General features: G+C 39.3%; 1 protein-coding gene and 1 long non-coding RNA gene across 2 annotated transcripts; both read right to left on the reverse strand.

Annotated features, from left to right (window-relative positions):
• Positions 1-3,704: 3,704 nt before the first annotated feature.
• Positions 3,705-7,054, reverse strand: LOC130986828 (uncharacterized). Its single transcript, XR_009089424.1, has 3 exons — positions 6,506-7,054; positions 4,585-4,651; positions 3,705-3,981 (listed from the first exon to the last, which is right to left on the reverse strand). It is a non-coding gene; the product is annotated as an uncharacterized LOC130986828 (long non-coding RNA).
• Positions 7,055-13,274: 6,220 nt separating this feature from the next.
• On the reverse strand, positions 13,275-13,697 carry LOC131025676 (uncharacterized). The gene has a single exon (XM_057955472.1). It carries the CDS (start codon positions 13,695-13,697, stop codon positions 13,275-13,277), a length of 423 nt encoding a protein of 140 aa, XP_057811455.1.
• Positions 13,698-27,327: the final 13,630 nt, after the last annotated feature.

The raw sequence follows: 27,327 nt of genomic DNA on the forward strand, positions 1-27,327 counted from the left end.
TTGTATGGTACTTATGTGGCTAATGAATTGAGATGCTTGAAGTTGTTGTTATCTGTAGTTTAAAAAAAAATGTCTTCCCACCTGAAGAAGGTGAGAAGATCCATTTTGTGCCTATATGTCCGACTCAAGGTTCACAACACCAACCTCGATTGGTACAAGGGCCCCACCCCTAGTAAGGATGTAATTGAATTGAGCTTAGTCGAGTTTGAGTATTGCTAATATGTGTGGTATAACATTAACGATTGAAATACTAACCGAAAATTAAACTGATTTTAAAAGAAGATAGCGGTTTCATTGCGAATTAGCATACAGGAGTTTGATTATATCTGTAAAGTGGACAACAAAAGAAGAAAAGAGAAGCTACCAAATCATATCATATACATGGAAAAGTACTTCCAACCATTCACACAAAACTACTTAAGCTAATGTTGGGAGCTGGAAAAGTACTTCCAACCATTCACACAAAACTACATAATATCCTTGTTAACAAATCAAAATAAATATACAAAACCATTCATTTAGTCAAAATAAATACACAAAACCATTCACACAAAACTACACAAAACCATTCATTTAGTATCCTTGTTGCAAATCAAAATATACAAGAATAAATTAATAATTTACATCAAGTTAACAATTTCATATTTTTAATCTATTTGAGTAGTGTTAAGTTTAATCTTGACTTATTAGAATGAGTTTCAATAAAGGAGCTCAAATGAATTTTTATTAAGCTGAGATTACAACTTTTTTTAAAAAAAGGAAGATCGATAAAGTTATTTAGGAATTTTGTGATGCTATATCATTCAATAAAATAAATAGAACAAAAAATATCAAATAATAAGCGTAAAAGGAAAACATACACGTAAATAATAATAATAATAATAATAATAATAATAATAATAATAATAATAAAAATAAATACTAGTATATATTTATTTCAATGTCGTATAGGTCGACCTATTTCGATTTCGATAAACCTAATGTCTATAATCATTTTTTTGCTATTACGGAGTTTGTAATGTAAACACAATTTTCTTGAAATATTAAGCAAATATATTTTATTTTAAAATTCTGGTGATTTAAGTGGTAAAAATGTCCAAGTGATTTATGATTTTTGGTGGCCTTGATCATCTATGTAATGCAAAAATTTAGTCACGCGATAAAAATTTAAGTAATTGAAAAAAATAGATGTTGTAATTAAAATTAGTTTTTTTGTGCGTGTAAACAATTGTGTATAAATAAGAATTACATTTTTTAAAAATTAGATAATCTATATATATTTTTTAGGAATTCACACTCCTATTTGAGGTCATATTTTTCAAATTTTATCTCATAATGGTATATATTGTATAACATAATGTTATAAGATCCATTTAGGGATGACTAATTTGATCAAATTAAATTAAATAAACTATAAATAATAAAAGTTTAATAAATAATAAAAATTTCACATAAAAATATTGACTAACTTAGTGCTACGAAATTTTCAAAAATATAATTTAATTGTTTCATCCAATAAAATAAAATATCATGAATAATCTAAACAATGTAATAGGAAGTCTTGTGAGGTTAGAATTAGGGTTCCGATGATGCAAAACAATGACCCTCACCTAGAGAATTCTAGGGTTCTGCCGCCGCCGTCGAACCCTAACCCTATGCCACCCACTTATGCGTCCAAAGTTGCACAGAAAGCGGGCAAGCCCGCAGCATTCCGGCTCATGATTTCATGGCTTTGAAGCTTATCATGGTGGATGTTGGGGATGAATCCAACAATTACGGAAGCGACGTCAGTAACGTCTGGATCGATGGACACTAGCAACCTGAAACCACAAGCAACGTTAGAGCCCTCCGAAGAGCATCGGTGGGGGTGTCGATGGAAGGGCCTCCGACGCTCAAGTCAGTAAACTGATAGAAATACTAAGCATAAATAACGTAACGAAATAAATAAATGGTAGTAATAAGTGATGTATCCGAAAAACCGGGACGTCCCGGAAGTTGAATCGGAAGCTAACGAGCGGTGTGGACTAAGGGACGATGGACGTCCAGGCTAGCGGGGCTAGTCGAACGATCGGAACTTTTGAGAGTGGTGAGCGTGGAGACGGAACGGGAGAGCGGGTGAGCACCAGATTGAGAGTTCGTAAGTTTAAGAATGAATGTCAGTGACGGCGTCCACGATTGTGTTAGTGAGGTAGTATATATAGGTTATGGGCCTGCGGAGGGATGACTAGGGTTAGAGTTTGTTGGAATGTTCCTTGAAACCCTAACGGTTCCGACTTCTTCGGAGTCCACTTGCCGTAACCTTCGTTTGACCTAGTCAGCCACGTTGACTAGGTTTTCGTAAGCTTATAATCCAGTTTGTATAATCTCGTGTTGAAATGTTTACTATGGTGCTGCTGCTAAAGCAGAGGGATCGCGCCTCTGCCAGAGCAGAGGGATCATATCGCTGCCAGAGCAGAGGGATCGCGCCTCTACCGAAGCAGAGGAATCGCGCCTCTGCCGGAGCAGAGGGATCGCGCCTCTGCCGGAGTAGATGGATCGCGCCTCTGCCGGAGCAGAGGGATCATGTCGCTGCCGGAGCAGATGGATCATATCGCTGCCAGAGCAGAGGGATCGCTGACTCCTCTGGCGAGGATTTCGCTGATTCCTCTGGCGAGGGTTTCGATGATTCCTCTGGCGAGGACTTCGCTGATTCCTCTGGCGAGGACTTCGTTGACTCCTCTGGCGAGGATTTTGCTGACTCCTCTGGTCAGTCGGATTTTACCCACTACAGTTGGTCCCCCACTCATAGTTGGAATTTTTTCAACTAGGGAGTGCAATTTAACTTGTATAAGGTGCGCATAGTGAGCAGGGCGTTGCCTTTTTCTTTGATTCCCGGCAGTTCGCGTGAAACAGGTGAGCCGGAAAAACGTGGAATTAAATGGTCGATGGCGACATAACAATGGGCGTCCTAGACCTGCGGCACTTTCAGAGGCCCAAAATGTATCTAATGGCGTTGGATGTTGCGGTGGTGATGAATTATAAATGAATAGATATAGAATTAATCGGCGAATTGCACCTAGTGTTTGATTGGAAAGGTGAAAAAAGGTAATTGGATTGTTGAGAGCACGAGAGTAAATTGCTGTAGTGTTGCAAGCAAAGATAGCGTAGGTTTCAGATTACGCGTACATGGCTATTTATAAACCCATGCTGGGGGTAAAATAGTAAATTCGTTGCTAAAACATGAGCCTCGTGTGGTCGAGGGCATAAGAGTGAATTTGCCCCTAGGCGGGAGATTTTCCCGCTCTTTTGGTGATTTTTTCGGCGAAGGCCGTTTCTCTGACGCGAGCCATTCCTCTGGCGAGTGCGATTTCTCTGGCGAGAGTCATTTCTCTGGCGAAGGCCATTTCTCTGGCAAGAGCCATTTGTCTGGCGAATGTGATTTCTCTAGCAAGAGCCATTTCTCTGGCGAAGGCCATTTCTCTGGCAAGAGCCATTTGTCTGGCGAATGTGATTTCTCTGGCAAGAGCCATTTCTCTGGTGAAGGTCATTTCTCTGGCAAGAGTCATTTCTCTGGCGAAGCGAAAATTTTTCAGTTTGGGAAGGGCGCGCTGTCACAGCCCGCCCTAACTAGGGATAGTTAGGCCGAGTGATCCACGACTAGGGATGGGGTTAAAGAAGAAGGGGAAGAAAAGGGGCGTCATTTATAGCCGTAAAACTTACTCATCTTAATTAAACTCGTCATTTTTATTCATTAATACTCAATTGAAAACAGTCTATGAAAGACTGCATAAAAGTTAATTAATATCATTAATCAAGTTATACATCATATGCAACCATTCTCTTAAGACTCAAAGTATGACATAACATACTATAACATCAACAACATCTTGCAGCGGAAAGTAGCTAGACATATGTATGAAGACATATTCTAGACAGGTTAACTATTTATTAACAACCCTGGAGACTCCGCTCATTGCAGCACCATCATCACATCAGCTCAACCTGCACATTTAGAAAACATATGCAGGGCTCAGTACAAAAGCACTCAGTGGGCACGTATGCCTAGGTATAAAAATACATGCTTCAAAACTATAAATTGTCATGCCATCATAATCAGTACAGCAAGGGAGTTTTTCGCTAAAAAGGCCCAAGCTTACTAAGTTCATTTGTGATTCTTAAAGTTCGTCTGATCAGACTAAGTTCTTTTGTAATCTATCATATCTGAAACTGTGTGCCGGAGAGGTGGCCACCTCTCACGGTCACTTGACCGGCCAACCCGCTAGATGACTCACGGTCACTGATGTACACTAGTCCTGGCAGGATAGCTATCAACTGCTCAGGACCCGAATTCGATTGCATCATTGGCAAAGCCAAAGCAGATAGATATCATACTAAAATTTAAACATTTTATGGCAAGACAATACTTGAAATAACTTTAACTCAAAGATTTTGTCATGAAATAACTTGCTCAAAGGTAGCATTAAACTCGTTTGATAGATATATAAAACTGAAATTAACAGTTAAATCATCTCATGCATTCATTCGTATAAGAGGCCTACGACAAGCAGGGGATCTCTATATACGTATAGTAAAAGTAATGCCCACCTCGTTGTGTCTCTGTATCAATGAGTAACGTCACTCTCTCCCTCAAGTCGTTACTTCCCAAAAGGACCTTCATCGTTATGAAGAATTGGTGAGAAGTTATAAAAGAAACCTCTATTAATAATCTAATCTCTTTTATGAAACATTAGTATCTCTAATGTTCATCTCTCTTGATTGTTAATCAATATAACAATTATTATCTCTCGTCATTACTCATTAATTATAACATCCTTATGTTATAATTAGCAGCGCTTCAATTAAAAGAAATATTTAACACATCGAAAAGTCCACTTTCTTAGCAGATCTATTCGCTCTCATCTCGTCTAATTAACCGATTAGAAAGTTAAACTTTCCATTAGGCATGTATTTGAGTCACGGGTCAACAAGAATTGACTATGCTCAAATTCTAATTTCACTAAAAATTTCGGCATGACCTATTCATATATAATGTCAGCCACGAGATTTCAACGCGTGAATCTCACTACGTGAACTCGTCTCTCGACTCAAAACTTAACATCTTGACATCTTTTCAACGCAAACCAAACAATTCAAAATCATCAAAACTCTTTATCAGTAAACTATCATTTATACTCGACACCAATTGTTCGAGTGTCAGATACCAACATTTATGCGCGTTAATCATAACTCTCACAACTCACACCATTTAGTCATATCGTATCATCCATCAAAACAAATATAATCAAGTTGTTTTCTAGAAAGTTTTGCTATTTTTGTGTCATCTTTAAAAATTCATAACAACCAACTCAATCATCATAAACTCTCATACCAATTGATCTCAAAAACTTCATGAAGTGTAGTTCACTCTAAAAATGGTAGTTAACCAAAAAGGTTAAAGATTTTTGCAGATATTGCTCTTTTAGTGCAGGCTGTCAAAGATTGACAGTTTCTGCCAATTTTGTTTAGGCCATTAGAAACCAAGGCAAACCTTAATAAAATTCCATCAAATTTAATCATCCAAAACTAAAGGTATCCTTGAAGATTTGGTTAAAATTTCACAAGAGAAAACGTTCATATGATCTGCCAAATAAACAATGAAACTCATACACTTTTACTGTTGGACAAATATGACAGCAGAACAGGGCATTTTTGAAATAATAAACTGCTCTGTTTCAGAGGTCATAAAAATCGAAATCTTATGTTTTTAGAAAAGTATTGAAGTCTAGTTTCGTTTAAAAAAAAACGGTGATGCAAAATCATTCATGGATTAATAGATATAAACGTTTTTGTGAAGTCTACCAATAGTTGACAGATTCTGTCAAGGATTTTTCAAAATATCTTTAAAATAGCAAACATCATCCAAAAGACATGAAATTTTGCAGCAACGAAATACACATATCATAGATAAACATACTAAAATTTCAGAGCCATCAAGCAATGAAAACTCATCGAAACATAAGCTTGAAACTGCTGTAAAATTTTGACAGAATTCCAGTTTTAATTTCGTTCAACAATTATCATCCATAAATTGTAAATCAATTAGCATGCTCATGTGATATCGTAGAACACATATACGCAATAATATTCATTATGCAACGTCTCAAACTTCACGAATTTAAATAATCATACTCTAAAAATTTATACAATTTTCGTGCTTGGAAAAATACGAATTTAATATATATCGATTCTAGCATACCCCTAAGCACAAATATCAAGTCAAAACGATCAAACAAAAATCGAAAGACAAGCTAATATGTGAAAAACGGGGCTGCCCTCATGGGTTTCATAGCTACGGTTCGTTCCGTTCTTACTCCCTTCATTAAACATGCTCAACATTTACCCAAGAACAACACACTAAAATTTCACGACGATCCGACGTCGTTTCAAAATAAAGTCGAGAATCGACGTTTTTCGACGTCGACGAAAATCGAAAATAAAACCATCAAAACGTAGGTAAAGATCTTACCTACTTAGATACGTGATCGAAAAGATGATCGGCGCTCGTCTCGGTGCTCAAATCGGAGGTCAAAAGCTCCGTCCAAGCTTAAATGGAAAATGGCGTGTGTAGTGTGTGTTTTAGGTGTTGTGTGTGTGAATATGTGAGTTGTGTGTGTGGTGTGGGCTGATATAGCGTGAGTTAGTGAGGGGAAAGGGGTTTTGGGAGGTTTGGGGGTGGTTAGGGGTAGGGTAGGTTAGATATTTAGGATATTAACCCGTTAGTCGTTAAATATCTCGTCTCGTCTCGTTTTAACAACTAACAACCCATACTCTTTGTTACTCGCCCTCTCAACCTCTACTCACTTTCATTGCACTCGTAATTCTATATAAATATAGAAAACGCAAGCTCGTTCTCAAAATTCTGATAAACGAGCTCGGTTCGTTTATCGAGAAATCCCGATTTACTATTCACTCGTCGTCCAAAAATAAAAACTTTCATTATTGGACTTGTATCGAAAAACTAAGAATATTTCTCGACGACGTGCACGTAAGATTTTGAAAGTCGACAAAAAGACGAAATAGCAGTATTTTACTATTCATCATCAAAAAAGTCAAAATTTTCAAAAACGTCTTAACGGACTCAGATCTCACTTCCGAGTTCACCGTTCTCATTCAAATAATTATCTCGAATTATTCAAATACTCAAACTCAATTACGGATATAAAATCACACATCATCCTCACATCATCAAAAGAACATCTCAACATCTTAAAAAAAATAACAAGAAAACTTCATATAACTCCTCATCTATTTACAAAGTAAATCAAACAAGGGATCTAAACCCTAATTACTCAAACTCAAGCAATTAAACACGTCATCAAAAGCCCGGGTATTACACGCGCTTTGCGCTGATGGACACGACGGGTCTTTATTTCAGGTTTTGCGTAAAACGGGCTTGTGCCTTGTATATGTAAGTTCTTCCCCCCATTTAGACTTAGTTGTTGAAACTTAAGTCTAAATTCAGGACGTTCGGGGTGGGACGGGCTTGCGTCTTTTAAATGAAGTTTTCTTGCCCCCATTTAGACTTAATTGTTTAAATTGAAGTCTAAATTCAAGAAGTTCGAGGTGAGATGGGCGTGAGCCTTTGACATAAAAATTTTATCCCCCCCATTTAGACTTAGTTGTTTAAACTTAAGGCTAGATGCAGTGTGTTCGGGGCGATACGGGCTTGCGCCTTTTACATTTAAAGTTTTTCCCCCTGGGTGTGGAGGTATTTCTCTAGCGAGTGCCATTTTTCTGGCGAAGACCATTTCTCTGGCGAAGACCATTTCTCTGGCGAGGGTCATTTATCTGGCGAGGGCCATTTCTCAGGCGAGGGCCATTTCTCTGGCGAGGGTCATTTATCTGGCGAGGGCCATTTCCCTGGCGAGGGTCATTTATCTGGCGAGGTGTGGAGGGAGAGGGGGAGGGGGGCTGCGCTCCTTAGAGCTGCCTACATACCCAATTAAGGGATCAAGCCCGAATGTAGTTCTGACCTGCATGCAAAGGTCAGTAAACGTGTAGTAGATTATATGGGTCTCGGAAGACCTTATTGAAATAAAGTGAAATTTGTAGAGTTTAAGATCAGGCGTGGTACTGCTTGAGATGTAGGGCGTTCCAACTGTTGTTGATTTCACGCCCGTCTGATGCTTGGAGCCTATAGGCTCCATGTCCGATCACCTTGGTGACCAAGTAGGGTCCTTCCCAATTCGGGGCTAGCTTGCCAGCCCCTGTTTCCTTGGTGTTCTGGAACACTTTTCGTAACACCCAATCGCCCGGCTTAAATGTGCGGGTGCGGATGTGTTTGTCGTAATGTCTGGCGATGCTTTGTTGGTAGGAAGCTAGTCGGATATTTGCTTTGTTTCGTTTCTCATCGAGGAGGTCTAACTCGTGGCACATGGCCTCTTGATTCCCGTCGTCTGTCGTGAGCTCATGTCTGGCGGTGGGTACTTCGCTTTCTGTTGGGATTACTGCCTCCATCCCATAGGCAAGGGAGAATGGTGTTTCCCCTGTCGATGTTCTTGTAGTTGTTCGGTAGGACCATAGTACGCCTGGCAATTCATCTGCCCACCTTCCCTTGGCCTTCTCGAGTCGTTTCTTCAATGTGTTCATGATGGTTTTGTTGGAAGATTCCGCTTGCCCGTTGGCTTGGGGGTACCTTGGCGTTGAGAAGCTTAGCTTGATGTTCCAAAACCTGCAAAAGTCTTGAAAGTCTGCGCTTATAAATTGGGACCCGTTGTCCGTGACGATCTCCTTGGGCACCCCATACCGGCAGATCACGTTCTTCCATATGAACCCCTTGACCTCTTTGTCGCGAACTTGGTGGAAAGACTCTGCTTCTATCCATTTGCTAAAATAATCGGTCACTGCCAACATGTATACCTTCTGTCCAGGCGCAATGGGCAGTTTGCCTACAATGTCCATCCCCCATTTCATGAATGGCCATGGCGAAGTGATAGCAGTCAGGGGTTCCGGGGGCAGATGTGATATTTGGGCGAATCGTTGGCACTTATCGCATTTTTTGGCGTACTCAGCTGCATCTGCTTTCATTGTGGGCCAGTAGTAACCATTGGTTAAGGCGCGGTGTGCGAGGCTTCTGCCTCCCGAGTGGTTGCCACATTCACCTTCGTGTAATTCGGACAAGACGTATCTTACTTCTGCAGGGTTAATGCACTTCAAATAGAGGCCAATAAATGAACGTTTGTACAGTTTACCTCGAATGATGCAGAACCGTGCTGCTTGAGCTTTGAGCCGACGTGCTTCGTTCCGATCATCTGGGAGTATATATCTCTCGAGATATTCCATTATAGGGGTAATCCATGTTCGTTCGACCGATACTTCGGTCACCTGCTCTTCGGCCTCACCTTTTTGGATTGCTGGATATTGAAGGCAAGTGATAGTTATGGTTTTAGGTTGTGCAGTCTGAATTGCTGACCCTAGGTTGGCCAAAGCATCAGCGTGGCCATTTTCCCCCCTCGGCACTTGATTGATGGTGAATTCCTCAAAGCACGATTGGAGTTCTTTCGTCTTGCCCAGGTAAGCCGTCATTTTCGTATCTTTGGCTTGAAATGTGCCCTGCATCTGGTTAACTACAAGTTGAGAATCACTAAATACGTTAATGCGTTTTACCCCAATTTCTTTAGCTAGTACGAGTCCAGCTATCATGGCTTCATATTCAGCCTCATTGTTGGTTGTTTTGAAATCACATCAGATTGACTGCTCAATGTTGTCTCCTCGTGGTGATGAGAGGACGACTCCAAGTCCACTCCCTCGTACGTTGCTAGATCCATCAACATAAAGTTTCCAAATCCCCGTTTGATCGGGTTCTTCGGTCATGCAACATAGTTCCTTGTCGGCCTGCATGGTAAGGTCAGGAGTGAAATCAACAATGAAATCTGCTAGTACCTGAGACTTAAGGGCGGTCCGTGGTTTATATGTGATGTCGTATTCACTCAACTCCACTGCCCACTTTGTCAATCGACCGGATAGTTCCGGCTTATGGAGTATGGCCTTTAAGGGATACGTGGTGGCGACTATGATCGGATGGCATTGGAAGTATGGACGTAACTTTCTCGCTGCATGGACCAATGCAAGGGCCAGTTTCTCTAGCTGGCTGTATCGGGTCTCTGCACCAAGTAGTGACTTGCTCACGTAGTAGATTGGTGACTGCTTTCCCTCTTCCTCTCTGACCAACACGGCGCTGACGGCTGTATCAGAGACGGCCAGATACACCAACAAAGTCTCGTGATTCCTTGGTTTTGCGAGTAATGGCGGGCTAGTCAAGTACTGCTTGAGTTGCTTTAGGGCTTCCTCGCACTCCTCAGTCCACTCGAACGTTTTTGATTTCCTCAAAGTGTTGAAGAAGAGGTGGCATTTTTCGGACGATCTTGAAATAAAACGGCTTAAAGCGGCTATTCTCCCCGCTAGTTTTTGGACGTCTTTCACGCAAGTGGAGGAAGGGATTCTCTGGATCGACTCGATTTGAGCCGGGTTTGCCTCTATTCCTCGCTGAGTAACCATGTAACCTAGGAACTTTCCTTCATTGACACTAGGGCTGGGAATCGGGTCGGGTTCGGGTACCCTACCCGAAAAAATCGGGTACCCGAACCCGAAAATCCCCTAAACCCTATACCCGACCCCGACCCCGAAATTGAAATCGGGTACCCTAATACCCGACTCGGGTACCCGAGTCGGGTATCCGGGTACCCTAAATTACCCGAGTCAACTCAGTTTCCCGTTTCCAGTTTCCATCGAAGTTCCACCAAAATTCACAACGAAATTCCACCAAAAATTCAACCCCCACCGTTTATTCCACCAAAATTCACAACGAAATTCCATCGAAGTTCCACCAAAATTGCCCGAGTTGTACAGAATTTCATTTTTTTGCTCAATTCTCAAACCAAGACAAACAAAAGCATATCTGTTTATTTTTAAAAAAATAAGAGGAAGAAGAAGAAGCAGCAACGCCTGTTGGAGCTCGGAGGCGGTGCGGCCGGCTGCTGCGGGGCGAAGTCGTAGGCGGCGGCGGAACGACGGGAACGACTGGCGAGGGTATCGGAAACGGCTGGGCGAGCAAGGGTCTCGGATCTGGGGGCGATTGGCGAGGGTCGCGACGTCGAGGAGACGGGAACGGCGGGCGGGCGAGGGGCGCTGGGTGGGAGGCCGGAGATTCTCTGGTACAGCAGGGCGGGAGGCGGAGACGGAGCGTCGGATACTCTGGAATTTGGGCGAATTTGGGAAAGGAAGAGAAATAGGGAATTTGGTGGAATTTGGGCGAAAATGGGCGGAGTAGCGAACTGGCGAAGGGAATTAGTCAATAGAGAGAGAGAGAGTTGAATAGTCAATTAACTTTAAATAATATAATTGATTAAATAAAAAATATATATAATAATAAAAAATTCGGGTATTCGGGTATACCCGATACCCGATTTTTAGACCACCCTAATACCCGAACCCGACCCGATACCCTAATTTTTCGGGTATCGGGTACCCTATACCCGATTTTTTCGGGTCAGGTAGTCGGGTACCCGATACCCGATACCCTATCTTCCCACCCCTAATTGACACCAAAAGAACATTTAGTAGGGTTTAGTTTCATATTGTGTTTTCTAAGAATTTCGAACGTCTCCCTCAAGTGATCAATGTGGTCCTTCGCGTAGATGGACTTGACCAACATGTCGTCGATGTAGACTTCCATTGTTTGCCCCAACAAACTTGCAAACATCCGATTGACCAGGCGCTGATAGGTTGCTCTCGCGTTCTTCAACCCGAATGGCATATACTTGTAGCAATATAATGCTACGTTGGTCATGAAGGCCGTCTTCTCCTCGTCGTCAGGGTGCATCCGTATCTGATGGTATCCCGAATATGCATCCATGAAACTCATCAGTTCATGGCCTGCTGTCGCATCCACGAGCATGTCGATGTGTGGCAGTGGGAACGAGTCTTTCGGGCACGCCTTGTTGAGGTCAGTGAAATCGATGCAGACCCGCCATTTGTCATTCTTTTTCTTGACCACCACCACATTTGCGAGCCATTCGGGATAGTGGACCTCTCGAATGAATCCATTCTTGAGGAGCTTTGTGACTTCATCATTCACTACTTGGTTCCTCTCCGGTGCGAACTTTCTACGTTTCTGTTTCCTCGGTGGGTAGCCCGGGGTGACCTGTAACCTGTGAACAATAATACTAGGGTCAATCCCTGTCATATCCTCGTGGGACCAGGCGAAACAATCGTAGTAATCAGATAGGAAATTGATAAGCTTATCTCTGAGCTCTGGTTCGAGTTGTGCTCCGATCCGAACTTTGTGGTTTGGAAAGCTCGCATTAATTTGAATTTCATCTATCTCCACCATCTCCTCCTCGATCAGGCTGCGTGGTCTCTTTGCTTGTGCAGCTCGATTATAGTGCTCCGTCTGTTGATTTCTCTGCTCTGCAGACTTTGATTTCTCTGCTCCGCAGATTTCGACTTCTTTGCTCTGGCGCCTTACAGATTTCGACTTTCTCTCTGGCACCCCGGTGACTTCGTTGCGCTGGCCTTTGTCGATTTCACTGCTCTGGCAGCTTCGACTCCTCTGCTCTGGCAGCTCGTCGACTTCGCTACGCTGCCAAGAATCTTCGACTTCGCTGCTCTGCAGACTTCGATTTCTCTTCTTTGCAGATTTCGACTTCTCTGCTCTGCAGATTTTGATTTCTCTGCTCTGCAGATTTCGATTTCTCTGCAGCTCCGTGTGTTGACTCATGTCTTGAGTGCACTGCAGGGTATGATTTGGGTGTTCCTGTTCTCCCATGTGCTTTGAATGGGACGGAGCTTCTTGCTGTAATTGCTATAAAGACGGACTTTTCGCTTTCATAGTGGTTTGGTAGCATGCCCTGGAGTCCTTCTGCTCTCCCTTGATCTCCTTAATTCCCCACTTGGTTGGGAATCGTATGACTTGATGATAGGTGGATGGTACTGCTTCCATTCCATGGGTCCATGGATGGCCTAAGATGACGTTGTATGCTGACGGGGCGTCTACCACGAGAAACCTAGTGGAAAGGTTGACTCCCTCTGCGTAGACGGGAAGATCGATCTCCCCTACAGTAGTCGTACTCTCGCCACTGAAGCCAACGAGTACGGCCGCTTTCTTGATTAGTTTGGATTCGTCCAAACCCATCTCCCTGTATGCACTGCAAAACAAAATATTGGCAGAGCTACCATTGTCTATTAGCACACGCTTTGTTAAACAGTTAGCAATATAAATGGAAATAACTAAAGCATCATGATGGGGGTAGAAGCTTGTCTGATTCGGATGTTGCAAAGCTGATTGTTAGGGTTGGATCCGTTGGTCCAGCTTTGCCGGAAGGCGGAGCCCCTGTTTTGCTTGATCTAGCCTGTCTGGCGTGTCTCTTGGAGGCTGAGTGGGTGATTCCGCTGACTTCGGAGCCTCCGGATATCACGTTCACAGTTCTCTCATGGTGTGGCAGGTCTGGTGGGCTGTCGTCCCTGTGTTTCTCTTGTCTATCCCTTCCTTGTTGTAGGGTAAGCTTGCCCTTTTCGGTTAGGTAATCGGTGAGGTGGCCTTGGTTTAGTAGGTGGGCCACTTCCAATCTGAGGGCGATGCAATCCTCTGTCCGATGCCCATGGTCTGCATGGAACTCACACCACTTGGACTTGTCCCTCTGGTCGGCTGGGGCCCTCATCCTTTCTGGCCATTTGACTTTGTTGCCTAGATTCTTGAGAGCTAAGACCGCCTCGGCTGGCGAGATAGATAAGTTGTACTCTGGTATCTTGGCCCTTTCACGTGGTCGCGTCTCGGAAGGTTGGTCATACTGTCTCCTTCTGTATGATCTTGTCGTGAAGATGGGTAAGGCTCAGACCGCCTATCATTTGTCCTTCTATCCACCCTGGAGTCTCTTCTAGTGTTTCTGCTTGGTGAAGATCGGTGGTGGCTGTATTGATCTTCCTCCCATTTGATTTGTGCCCATGCCTTAGCAAGGACGTCATCCATTGTTCTACAAGAGTATTTGGTGAGGTCTTTGTAGAGGTCTGAGTCGGGTAGAAGACCCTTTCGGAAGGCGGTGACTGCTGTTTGGGTGTTGTAATTGGTGATGGACACCTTTTCTTTATTGAATCGGCTGATATAGTCTCGAAGAGACTCGCCACGCTGTTGCACCACGGCGTAAAGATCCTTTGATATCTTTTCAAGTTTCCTGCTACTAGCATATTGCTGCACAAATATATCTGTTAGTTGAGCAAAACTTGAAATAGAATAATTTGGAAGGTTAGTGTACCACTGGAGGGCCGGTCCTGTCAGACTAGAACCGAACCCCTTACACATGCAGGCCTACCTCAATTCACGAGGAATTGCGGCAGTGAACATCCTTTGCTTGTACTGAGCGATGTGGTCGGTCGGATCCGTCGTGCCGTCGAACATTTGCATGCTCGGAAAGCTAAACTTGATGGGCATTTCCACCAAGGCAATTTCATCCACAAATGGCGAGTCGGCATAGCAGTTCTCTGAACTTTTGTGGATGGGTGCCGGGACACCGGGAATTCGCTGGATCAAGACCTCCATTTCTGCCAGCTTTCTCGCCAATTCTTCATCTCTGATTGCGTATGGGCCGGTTGTGGCTGCTTGAGTGAATTCATTGGTGAGCGGTTGGTCTTGGGTGAACTCCCTTGGACCGTGTCCGTCAGGCTGTTGGTTAACCTGGGTTGGCGGCGTGGCCGTCTGATTTAGCCCTAGTATGGCAGGTTGTGCGCCTCCAACGGCGGCATTGCTCATTGTTACGCCCGGCGTGGTGAAGATGGTTCGAGCATGTTGTCCTCCGGTGATGGTTGCTCCATCTTGTCGGAGTGTTCCTGGCGTTCTGGCGTCCGGGTTGGGTTGCCCAAGTTCCCGCACTTGCTCCAACGCGGATGTTGTCATGTCAATACCTGCATTCAAAGTCACACGACCAGGGTCAGTCTGGTTACCAACTACCTTACGGTTTCTCACCGAAGATGACGGATCCGTCACGAGGTGGTTGGATCCGTCCTTGCGAGTGATCGGTGTATCTCCCAGAGGCTGCATGGAAGACACTTGGGCTCGGAAGCCGAGAGGTTCGATGATCTCGATAGGCTCCATAGCTTAGAGACGGTCATACAAGTTGGCGTTCTCCCTTTTCAACTTTTTGCACCTCTCTCACTCCTGATTCATCTGTTCAGTCAGGGCGGCGATCTGGGCGGCTAGGTCAGCCTGAGCAGTCACGTGGGGAGTGTCGTGAGTTTCGGATCCGTCACGACCGTCAGACATGATTGATGCTCGTAGAGATCTGTGGAAAGTGCGCTGATTCGCTTGATTGCTAGGGCCCCACGGTGGGCGCCAAATTGTTGGGGATGAATCCGATAATTACGGAAGCGACGTCAGTAACGTCTGGATCGATGGGCACTAGCAACCTGAAACCACAAGCAACGTTAGAGCCCTCCGAAGAGCACCGGTGGGGGTGTCGATGGAAGGGCCTCCGACGCTCAAGTCAGTAAACTGATAGAAATACTAAGCGTAAATAACGTAACGAAATAAATAAATGGTAGTAATAAGTGATGTATCCGGAAGACCGGGACGTCCCGGAAGTTGAATCGGAAGCTAACGAGCGGTGTGGACTAAGGGACGATGGACGTCCAGGCTAGCGGGGCTAGTCGAACGATCGGAACCTTTGAGAGTGGTGAGCGTGGAGACGGAACGGGAGAGCGGGTGAGCACCAGATTGAGAGTTCATAAGTTTAAGATTGAATGTCAGTGACGGCGTCCACGATTGGGTTAGTGAGGTAGTATATATAGGTTATGGGCCTGCGGAGGGATGACTAGGGTTAGGGTTTGTTGGAATGTTCCTTGAAACCCTAACGGTTCCGACTTCTTCGGAGTCCACTTGCCGTAACCTTCGTTTGACCTAGTCAGCCACGTTGACTAGGTTTTCGTAAGCTTATAATCCAGTTTGTATAATCTCGTGTTGAAATGTTTACTATGGCGCTGCTGCTAAAGCAGAGGGATCGCGCCTCTGCCAGAGCAGAGGGATCATATCGCTGCCAGAGCAGAGGGATCGTGCCTCTGCCGGAGCAGAGGGATCGCGCCTCTGCCGAAGTAGAGGGATCGCGCCTCTGCCAGAGCAGAGGGATCATATCGCTGCCAGAGCAGAGGAATCGCGCCTCTGTCGGAGCAGAGGGATCGTGTCTCTGCCGGAGCAGAGGGATCGCGCCTCTGCCGGAGCAGAGGGATCATGTCGCTGCCAGAGCAGAGGGATCATATCGCTGCCAGAGCAGAGGGATCGCTGACTCCTCTGGCGAGGATTTCGCTGATTCCTCTGGCGAGGGTTTCGATGATTCCTCTGGCGAGGACTTCGCTGATTTCTCTGGCGAGGACTTCGCTGATTCCTCTGGCGAGGACTTCGTTGACTCCTCTGGCGAGGATTTTGCTGACTCCTCTGGTCAGTCGGATTTTACCCACTACAGTGGACAACCACCCGCTTTTAGAAATATTCATAATTTTATGTAGAATCTGTGGATTCTACTAATTCCATGGATTATCTAAATTTTATGTAGAGTTTAACAAATTCTGTTAGATTAATTTACATCTATTTTCATAGACTTTATAAGTCTATTGATTATTATAATAAAAAATGTCTATAAAAAAAATCAAATTATCCTTATCAACATGACATCAATCATTGTACAGGAAACACACCAACTCAATAAAAGTTGGTATATCACTGTCGCTCAACAAAAAACAACCACATTATCCTTGTCTTTATTTTTGCTCATTTTTATGTACAAAAAAATTTGAGAGAGAGAGAGAGCGCGCGCGCGCGCACACACACACACACATATATGTGTGTAATGATGATGATGCATATGATATTAGGAAGAATTTTTAAAATAATTTTTAAATTTTTTTTTTTACTTCCACGCCGTATGTCGGTCAACAGCCTCTGTGTAGATGTTGGGAAATTAATGAAATATCCTAGCCCTAGTTTTGATGATACCAAAACTCTTAGTTTTTCTTTGTAATAGACTATAACTTTTCGAACTCAAGTGTTAGAGTTCATGTTTTCTAGTTAGTTTGAAGTTCTACTGACTAAAGGCTGCTCAGCTGAAAACTAAAGACTAAAGGCCGCTCGACTGAAGACTAAAGACTGAAGACCACTCGACTGAAGATATCATGTGGAAAGACCAAAGTCAAATACTGATGTATAATGTATTAAATGAATGAAGATCTCACTGAAGATTCAGTTCTAACCGAATAACTAATGTTGGCGACGTGGAATTAGCGGACTGATACTTAAGTCAAGTATCAGTTGATATTCTTCCTCGAACTGAAGATTTTAAGTTAAAAGGAAGCCACGAACACTCGAAGTACATCCGCATTAAATGCAGAGATATTGAAGATCGTCATTTTCTGCAGAGCATTCCTTTTTGGTGCAAACTTTTCAGAAGCACCATGCTCCTACACCTAGAGACGCCGTTCCTCACTAAATTCAGGAACCTCGAAGATTGAAACCCCAGCCTAATTCAAATCTCTCTCACAACGGTCGAATTCTTGAAGACCATCTTGCCAACGGATCTATTCAAGACTTTGCCTGTAAATAGAGCTCGAGGATCATCTACAATCTTTACCGATTCAAATGTTCAAGCTGAACCTCTGCCAAAATTGCAACTCAGCATTCTTCACTGCCTTCAAAGTTTGAATCGAAGAAGAGACTACTCAAACCCAAAATCAGTTCACTTATTACATACATTCTCTTATTTCCTTAGGCAAATCCTTTATAATATTCAAAGCCTAAGTCCCCGATTACAGAGAGCATGTTCTCTGTAATCTAGTTGGTATTTCGAATCCTTTTAAACTGAGCGAAAAGAGAGTTTGAGATAGAGAGCTCGAGACCGTGGTTTGGACTCCAGAGTTCTTAGCCTCCGCAAGCAAGACAAGTGTAGTCCTTGCAACTGCGAGTTAAGAAGGAGACGAGAAGTTCAATCCAATGTATTGGCATTGAAACCTTGTTTCAGTTGAATGTTTGCTGTGCACCCGTAAGCACAAGCCCATAGTGATTGTTAGTGTGTTTAACTGATCGTGGACGTATGAACTTGTTCCGAACCACGTAAAAATCCCTTGTTGTTTATCGCTTTCAGTTTTAACTTTTTTTATCGGTGCACAAACCTCTTACTGAACTAAAAATGATAAATCGCAAAATGAAAATTTAATATGACAATGTGTTAATCACAAAGGCTATTTCCTAAGTTTATTTTTCGCTGCTGGTGTTATTAGTCTAAATGATAAATCTTTGGATAATCAGCAATATTTATAACACTTCTCTGTTTTCAAAATCTAGACTGTACGTGAATTATCAGCTAAAACTTTGAGCTTAACTGAAATCAAAATACTGAAATTATTTCAGTATTAGTCTACAACCCCTTTTCAACTGAAAATTTATTTGACTGTTGACTTCAATTCAAATTCTTCAGTATCAGTCGATACTCCTTCAGTCATACCAAAAGAAATTTTGAAAAATAGCCTACTGGTGTATTCCCCCTACACCAGTTCAGTGACCCTCCGGGACCCAACATTGGCCGATCTTTCACCCCAAATAAAGCAAGGCTCACTGCCCTGTGGAATTCAAGAAATAGAGGAAGTATTAGTAGGTGGATTGTAACTCTACCAAATTGATGCTAATTAATTTGCTGAAAACACCAGTAAGGGTTCTCCATCGTCAAAGTCCACTACAACGTGAGAAAACCCTAGATTGGTAAGAATATCTAACATTAAAAGGTTTTACTATCCTTCTGCTTTGAAGATTTCTTTACATTTATCACATGTTTCAGGATGAAAATAGAGAGAATAGCTGATAGTTCTCAATATTTCCAAAGTTTTACTATTCGTCTGCTTTGAAGATTTCTTTACATTTATCACATGTTTCGGGATGAAAATAGAGAGAATAGCTGATAGTTCTCAATATTTCCTATTGCACTTGTGCACTCGGGTTAAGTATTTTCAGTCTCTCATCTTATTATGTCTAAATAAAGGGAACTTGTTGGTAACTATATTAAGCATTTGCAGTTGCTGGTTATTGAAATAAGGCCCAACTTATTTAACTTTATGAATCATAGCAAAAAAAATCTTGAATTTTTGGAAATTCACTTCTGAAGCAGAAGGCAACTTGGTAAGCATGTTTAGGAAACCTATTGCCAATGAATGGAAAAGTACTCTAATCTTTTCTAAGCTTACGCAACATTTTTAGACTAACAAGGGTCACAGCAGCTGGAATGCCTTGGTGAGAGCATTCTCCAGCACTGCAGGTGTGGCAGCGAACGAAGCGTGAGATTTGGAAGACGTAGGTATCGCAAGGGAGAGAGACAATAGTTGAAAATCTCTTATTGGGAGGTAAGATTTGTGTAGAGATTTTGTATTATATTAGGGCACTAAAATCCCCCAAAATCCATGACATTTTAGAATCCTGGAAGTTTCAATACCATTAGATTTATAGATTAGATTTAGATGGATATTTAAAAGACATAATTGAATAGCAACAAATTTTTAACGACTTTCTAAAATCTGAATTAAATACATATTGTGCCTAATAATAACAGGTTCAAGGAAAAGTTCAAAGAACACAAGAATTTACGTGGTTCGATTGTAAAGATCTACATCCACGGAGAGTCACGTGAGAAGATTCAATATTTGTTGTTGGAGTTTACAATTACAGGATTGTATCATGAATAATGAATATATGCCCAAATTAATAGGCTAAAATACTAATAATTATAGTAGGAATATGACTCATTTTATACTTATAATATTGCTATAATTTTTCATGTTTATCCATATCTTCGTGATTATCTCTTTCTTTATCGAGCATTTGATAGTCTTCAAGATAGAGTCAAATCACGGGAAAACATGGTTGCAGCGGCGCAATTCAGTTGGATTTGCATTAATCTTCTGGTCTTCAAGGGATGCATATTTTTGTCCTCATCAATACCTATAAACAATTGATATACAAAAAAATCTTATAGAATCTGAATTGAATATACCCCCCTAAATTTCAAACCATTTTATATAATGATATCTTAAATTACTTCTCTTAAATTCGCCTTAAAAAAATGTATAAACTCCATGTGTATGTGTATCATGTTTAGGACTGCAAATGTCAGAGCTACTCGTAAGCTATTCGAGATTCGACTCGAAAAAGCTCGTTCGGGGTTCGATTTGATAGGACACGAGCCAAACTCGAGCCTGATTCAAGCTCGACAATTCTGTCGAGCTGAGCTCGAGCCTGACAGCACTCGGCTCCTTGAGCTCACGAACATGTTCAGATTCGATTGTTCGCGAACATGTTTGCGAGCCTATTCACGAACCTTCAGTCGAGCCTTCAATCGAGTTAGTAAACGAGGCTTAAACGAGTCGAGTTCAAGCTCAAATAAGGGGTTATTGCCAGAAAATACATATACTTTGTCAATTTTCTGGTTTATATCATGACCTTATAATTTGGCCAGAAAATACATCAATTTTCAATTTAATTGCAATTATAACATGACTTTATAGTTTGGCCAAAAAATACATCAAGTTTCAATTTATTCTCAATTATAACATGACCTTGTAATTAATTTAGTATAATAATATCAAGTTTAATACATTAAATATTTTAAATTTTCTTTTCATCTCACAATATACTAGTATATATAAATACATATATATTTGATAAATATACATCTATATGTAAATAATATATAATATTATTTACTTTTTAACATAGTTTCTATTATATATGTACGTAATTTTTTTAATTGGTCCTAATATTTTATAATTTCACAATTTAAATAAATAAATACTTATTATATATATAATATATTAATAGAATATTAAAATCAAATTTATATATATATATATATATAACAAGATATTATATTGATGGCTTAAAAATACATACATATATATATATATATATTATGAAATAATTGTTATGAAATAATTGTTATGAAATAATTAATCATCTAACTTAATTTTTATAAAAATTAATCAATCAATTAAAAATATTTTATACATAAAAATTTAATATAAATACAATAAATATTAATAAATCTATGATGAAAAATAATCTAAATAAGGTCATGTTATAATTGAGAATAAATTGAAATTTGGTGTATTTTCTGGCCAGACTATAAAGTCATGTTATAATTGCAATTAAATTGAAAATTGATGTATTTTCTGGCCAAATTATAAAGTCATGATATAAACCAGAAAATTGACAAAGTATATGTATTATCTGGCAATAACCCCCTCAAATAACATATTAATAAAAAAAATCCTAAATTTTTAATGATTAACGAGCCACACTCGAATTTAATATTATTGAGCATCACCCGAGCTGGAGCTCGAGCTCGGTAAGTGGGTAACGAGTCGAGCTCTATCAACAAGATAAAAGTTCGAATCGAGGTTCGTTTGAGCTCGAATATCCAAATATTTAAACAAGTCGAACATAAACCTACTAGTATTTGATTTGGTTAGACTCGTTTACAGCCTTAAACATGTTAAATTCTTCAAAATTCTAAAATTTGCTGGCCCAACTCACTCATCTAATAAGCCCAACAAATTTCAGGTTCCATCTCGATCCAACTGTAACTTTTTTTTTTTTTTTGATGCACCAACTGTAACTATTTTAAAAATCAGTGCTAGTAGTATATTTTTGAGCTTCAGCTAAGCCAACACGATTTTGCTTTCGGGATAAGTGTAACAACACAAGTAACTTAGGACTCAATTGGAAAAAATAATTATAACAAAAAAAGATTAAGGATATGTATGAATATGAATGCATATATGTCTTTGTGTATTTGCATTATTGCATATATCATCAAATGTATGAATATTGTTTACATGACAAATTTAAAAAAGTCGCCCTTGAGGTTGGATTATTAACCATAGTGCTCGAAGTAATTCAGAAAATCTGAAGTCTGTTGAAATAGGGATTCTCATTCATAATTGAACAAAGATTCTCAAATACTAATATACACCATGAAATTTATAATGGACTTGAAATTTTTAACAATGCTCTTATTACTTAGATAACAATCACCCCATAATAAAAATTATCATAAGCTATTAAAAGATACTGTTACTACTCTTAAAAAAAGGGACCTTCTAAAAAAAAGATATATACTACTCCCTCCGTCCACCAAAGATATGCCGCTTTACTTTCGGCACGGATTTTAATAAACGGAAATGTGATTTGAACACCGAGTGTCCAATACACTCGGTCAAAACCGAGCTTTTTTGAATTAGCCAAAATGAGCCGGTTTTAATTGATTTGTGTATTTACTTATTTATCCCTCATTAAGTTTCCTATTGTTATTGTATTGTATTTTCTGTTTTTTAATTCTCGAAATTTATAGATAGTTCCTTATTTTTTGGTTTTTTTGTTTCCAGTTTTTTTTTCGAAAATAATATTATTTAGTTTTATTGATTATTAAATTATTTATTTTTATTCGAAAATTATGTTTTATTTATTTGTTTCCACTAATTTTATGATTCTCTTAAAAATAATCCTATTTTTGTTTCCACATATTATTATTTTTATTGATTCGATTTTTTTTTAAATTTTTTATTTTTTCGAAAATTATGTTTTTTTTATTTGTTTCCACTAATTTGGATATTCTTCTAAAAATAGTCCTAGATTTGTTTCCATTAATTTAGATATTCTCCTAAAATAATCATGAATTTGTTTCATTTTCATTCTCCAATAAATAATCTTTGATTTGATTCCACTAATTTAGAGATTCTCCTAAAATAATCCTAGATTTATTTCCACATTTATTTTATCAGTATTCTGAGCTCAGTCGACGCTTCCGACTGACTAATTCAAAGATCAATAATGACATTTGAACACCAGGGTGTACTGAACACCTGGTAAGAAACCGATTTTTTAGTGGATAGAGAGTGGGTCGGTTTTAGGGGTTTATTATTTTTACTGTTTTATCCCTTGATTTTTTTTCTATGTATATATATCCGAAATTAGTCTCACTCTCGCTCCTAGGGCTGGGAATCGGGTCGGGTTCGGGTACCCTACCCGAAAAAATCGGGTACCCGAACCCGAAAATACCCTAAACTTGCTACCCGAACTCGAACCCGAATTTGAAAGCGGGTACCCGAATACCCGACTCGGGTACCCGATTCGGGTATTCGGGTACCCGAAATTACCCGGTCAAAATGAGCTCTTCCAAGTCAATCGGGTATTTCGGGTATTAGGGTACCCGAATTACCCGATTTGATATTAGGGTACCCTAATACCCGAAAAATACCCTATTTTTTTAAAAAAAAAATTGAAAATGTAACCCCTATTTTTCAGCCTTTGCCCTATACAATTTCTTACGTTTTTAATTCCCTGTAGTAACAAATAATATATAACAACAAATAAAAAATCAACAAGCACAAATCTCAGCTCCCAAGTCTAAAATTTAAAATTAAACGAACTTCTAAAGTATCCAAGTACGTTGTTAACATAAACAAATGTCAAGTCAAATACTCAAATACATCACAATCACAAAATGATGTTCATGGGCCATAACTACTAATCCGTCTCCGTTGCACGACTTCCACTTTGATCCGTCTGACTCTGTGCCGTCCTCGGATCACCATGAGTATAGAATATGGAACATTGGGCAAGCAGCAGCAACGAATTTTTTGAAGCCCTCTTTTTCCACATGTATGAATGGGAGCTCATCAAGGATAATCATCTCAACCAGAGTGAGACGAACAAACTTTTGGTCGAATTTCCAAGATGACAACGCGCTGGTCCCATCCGTGCCGGCAGGTGTGAAATGCAATACAGATTGACCACCTGTTGCATTTTTATGCTTTCTAGAGCATGAGGTAGTGTGATTTTTGAGGCCATTCGTCCCATTACGGTATGAATCGGCGCTAATTATAGCTCCACATGTCTTGCACTTCCCCTTTCGCGTCTTCTCCGGAGGATCACCTTCTTCAACCCATAAAAGTGTGAATGCTTTCCAATGATCTGAACGTGCACTTCCTCCTTTCCTTTTCTTTGATGCTCCACTTTGAGCTCCAGTTTGTATTGTCTCTTCCCCGTCTTCGCCAATAGGAATATCCTCTAAGCCATCATCATCCATATCATCATTCATATCAATATCATCCTCCTCAACTCTATTACTATTGCGCGAAGAATCCATGACAATGTAGCAATTAGCAAACTACAAAACAAAACAACAAGAAAGAATTTATAAACTGAAAATCACCAATATATGCATAATATAAAGTATAAACTGCCATATATGCATAATGCCATATAAACTGTAAAACTGCCATAAACTGCCATATATGAAAATCATTCATAATGCACAATTCTAACAACTACATTCTCTGAAAATGACAATGAATTCTAACAACTAACAAGTCCTCTCTAACCACATTAACATCAATGACAAAGAAATCTCAAGGCCATATTAATAAACTGCCATAAACTGCCATATATGAAAATCATTCATAATGCACAATTCTAACAACTACATTCTCTCTGAAAATGACAATGAATTGAATTCTAACAACTAACAAGTCTCTCTAACCACATTAACATCAATGACAAAGAAATCTCAATGCCATATAAACTGCCATATATGAAAATCATTCATAATCCACAATTCTAACAACTACATTCTCTGAAAATGACAATGAATTCTAACAACTAACAAGTCTCTCTAACCACATTAACATCAATGACAAAGAAATCTCAAATCTGGAAATAAATTCAAAATTTGCATTAAAAAAACAAAAAAAAAAGAAGAAGAAGAAGAAGAAGCTCACCTGTCTGTCAACGCTGTCGTCGGAGCTCGGAGGCTGCACCTGCACCTGCGGCGGCGAACGGCTGCTGCACCTGCGACGGCGAACGGCTGCTGCACGGCTGCAGGGGCGAGGGGCTTGCAGGGGCGAGGGGCTTGCAGGGGCGAATGGATCCGACGCCGGGCTGGCGAGGGGCGAGTGGGGCGGCCGAGATGTTAGGGCCGGCGCCGGCGGGCTGGGACCAGGGGCGAGTTGGGAATTGGGTTTGGGAGGGATGAATCCTTTGGGAACAGGGGGCGGGAGGGAGGATCCGAAAATTTTAGGGCTGGGCGAGTTTTAGACTTAGAAATTAGAAATTTAGAATTCATATTTAATAATTAATTTAATTAAATAATTTTAAATTTATTAATTAAAAATAATCGGGTAATTCGGGTATACCCGATACCCGATCGGGTATACCCGATACCCGATTATTTTGTCCCCGAACTACCCGAACCCGTACCCGATCCCGAAAAAATCGGGTATCGGGTACCCTATACCCGATTTTTTCGGGTCGGGTATCGGGTACCCGATTACCCGAACCCGAAATTCCCAGCCCTACTCGCTCCCTTGATTTTTTCGTCCATTTTCTTTCCTTTTTTTTTTTTCCGGCTAATTTGTTTCCAATTTTCACAAAATCTTCCGTTTTGTTTCCTTATTTTTCAAAGACTTTGTTTCCTTATTTTTATGTTTTTATTTCAAAAAAATTTATAAATTATATAATTCGAATATATTTTTTTTTCGGTTTTGTTTTTGATTTTTTTGTTTTTAAATTTTATTATTGATTTGTTACCAATAATTTAGTGTTTCTTGTTATAATAATTCTAGATTTGTTTCCAGCTATTTTTTTTCTAAATTAATATTATTTATTTTTTTCCCGAAAATTATTACTCCTAAATTTTGTGTTTATTTGTTTTTTATTAATTTGTTTCAACTAATTTTGTGTTTCTCCTTAAAATAATACTAGATTTGTTTTCGGATATTATTTTTAAATTTTTTCAAAAATTAGATTTTTTTATAAGATAAAAATAAATAATGTATTAAATTATGTTATTATTTCGGATATTTATATTGCTAATTTTCTTTTATTTGTTTCCACTAATTTGTGTATTCCGCTAAAACTAATCTTAAATTTGTTTCCACTAATTTAGAGATTCTAATTCTGCTATAAGCCTATAATTAATCATAGATTTGTTTCCACTAATTTAGGTATTCTAATTCTACTATAATTAATCGTAGATTTGTTTCCACTAATTTAGGGATTCTAATTCTCCCAAAACTAATCCTAGATTTGATTACCTAATTTAGAGATTCTCCTAAAAATAATCCTTTCAACATATATTTTATTTTTCGATAATTATTTTGTATTTTTTGAATTGTATGTACAAATATACATTTGTTCAGTTTGGAAACAATATAATGGGGCATCGGTCGAAAAAAAAAATAACAAATACTTGGATTAAATGTATTATAATAATGCAGTAAACGCGATATAATAATAGGAAATAAATTTTAATTAATTAATAGAAATAAATTAGTGAAGGTTGGAAAAAAAATGTGAATACGATGTGATTTTGGTTGGAAAACTATATACATTTTAGACAATGTATTATAATATAGTATTAAACGCGATATAATAATAACAAATAATTATACTCAATGAAATAGAGTTGAATTAATTAATTGAAACAAATTAGTGAATTTGAAAAAAAAAATAAAACTATATTACATATACTTTATATTATAATAAAGTATTGTAATCAATATGATGATAACAAATTGAACCACGATCGTGTGAGTAACGAAGTCGAAATAGTTATACTCAATGAAAAAAAAATAATTAATTAGGTGAAATTATATAACAATATACTTGAAGACCATAAATTATAATATAATATTAAAGTCGAAATAATTAAACTCAACATTCATCAAATTTAATTATATAATTGAAATATTATTAAAGTTGGAATCAAAATTAAAGTATAGTCAATCGTATGCAAAGATTTTTATTGGAATCTATATAACATATAGTTGAATACAATGAATTATAATATAGTATTAAATGAGATAAAATAATAAGAAATAATTATAGTAAATGAAATTTAGTTGTATTAATTAATTGAAATAAATTAGTGAATTTGAAAAAATAAAAATAAAAATGAATCATACGGTGGTATTTTGGTCGGAGAACTATATAACAAATATTTGAAGACAATGTATTATAATATAGTATTAAGCACGATATAATAATAATTTTTTGCAATGTAATAGCTATATACAATGTAATAAAGTTGAATAATATAATTAAAATAAAGTTTTGAATTTTTTAAAAATAAAGTATACGCAATGAAATAAAGTTTAAAGAATTAGTGATTTTGAAAGAAAAGAAAAAATAGGGAGGTTGCGCGGTAAACTTTATAACATACACTTGAAGACAAAGTAGTATGTTATAGTATTGTAATTGATACAATAACAAGA

Source organism: Salvia miltiorrhiza, chromosome 5 (genome assembly GCF_028751815.1).
Source record: "Salvia miltiorrhiza cultivar Shanhuang (shh) chromosome 5, IMPLAD_Smil_shh, whole genome shotgun sequence".
Lineage (NCBI taxonomy): Eukaryota > Viridiplantae > Streptophyta > Magnoliopsida > Lamiales > Lamiaceae > Salvia > Salvia miltiorrhiza.

Excerpts from the sequence above, each read along its gene's own strand:
- LOC131025676 (XM_057955472.1), bottom strand. The coding sequence starts at position 13,697 with ATGAGGGCCCCAGCCGACCAGAGGGACAAGTCCAAGTGGTGTGAGTTC.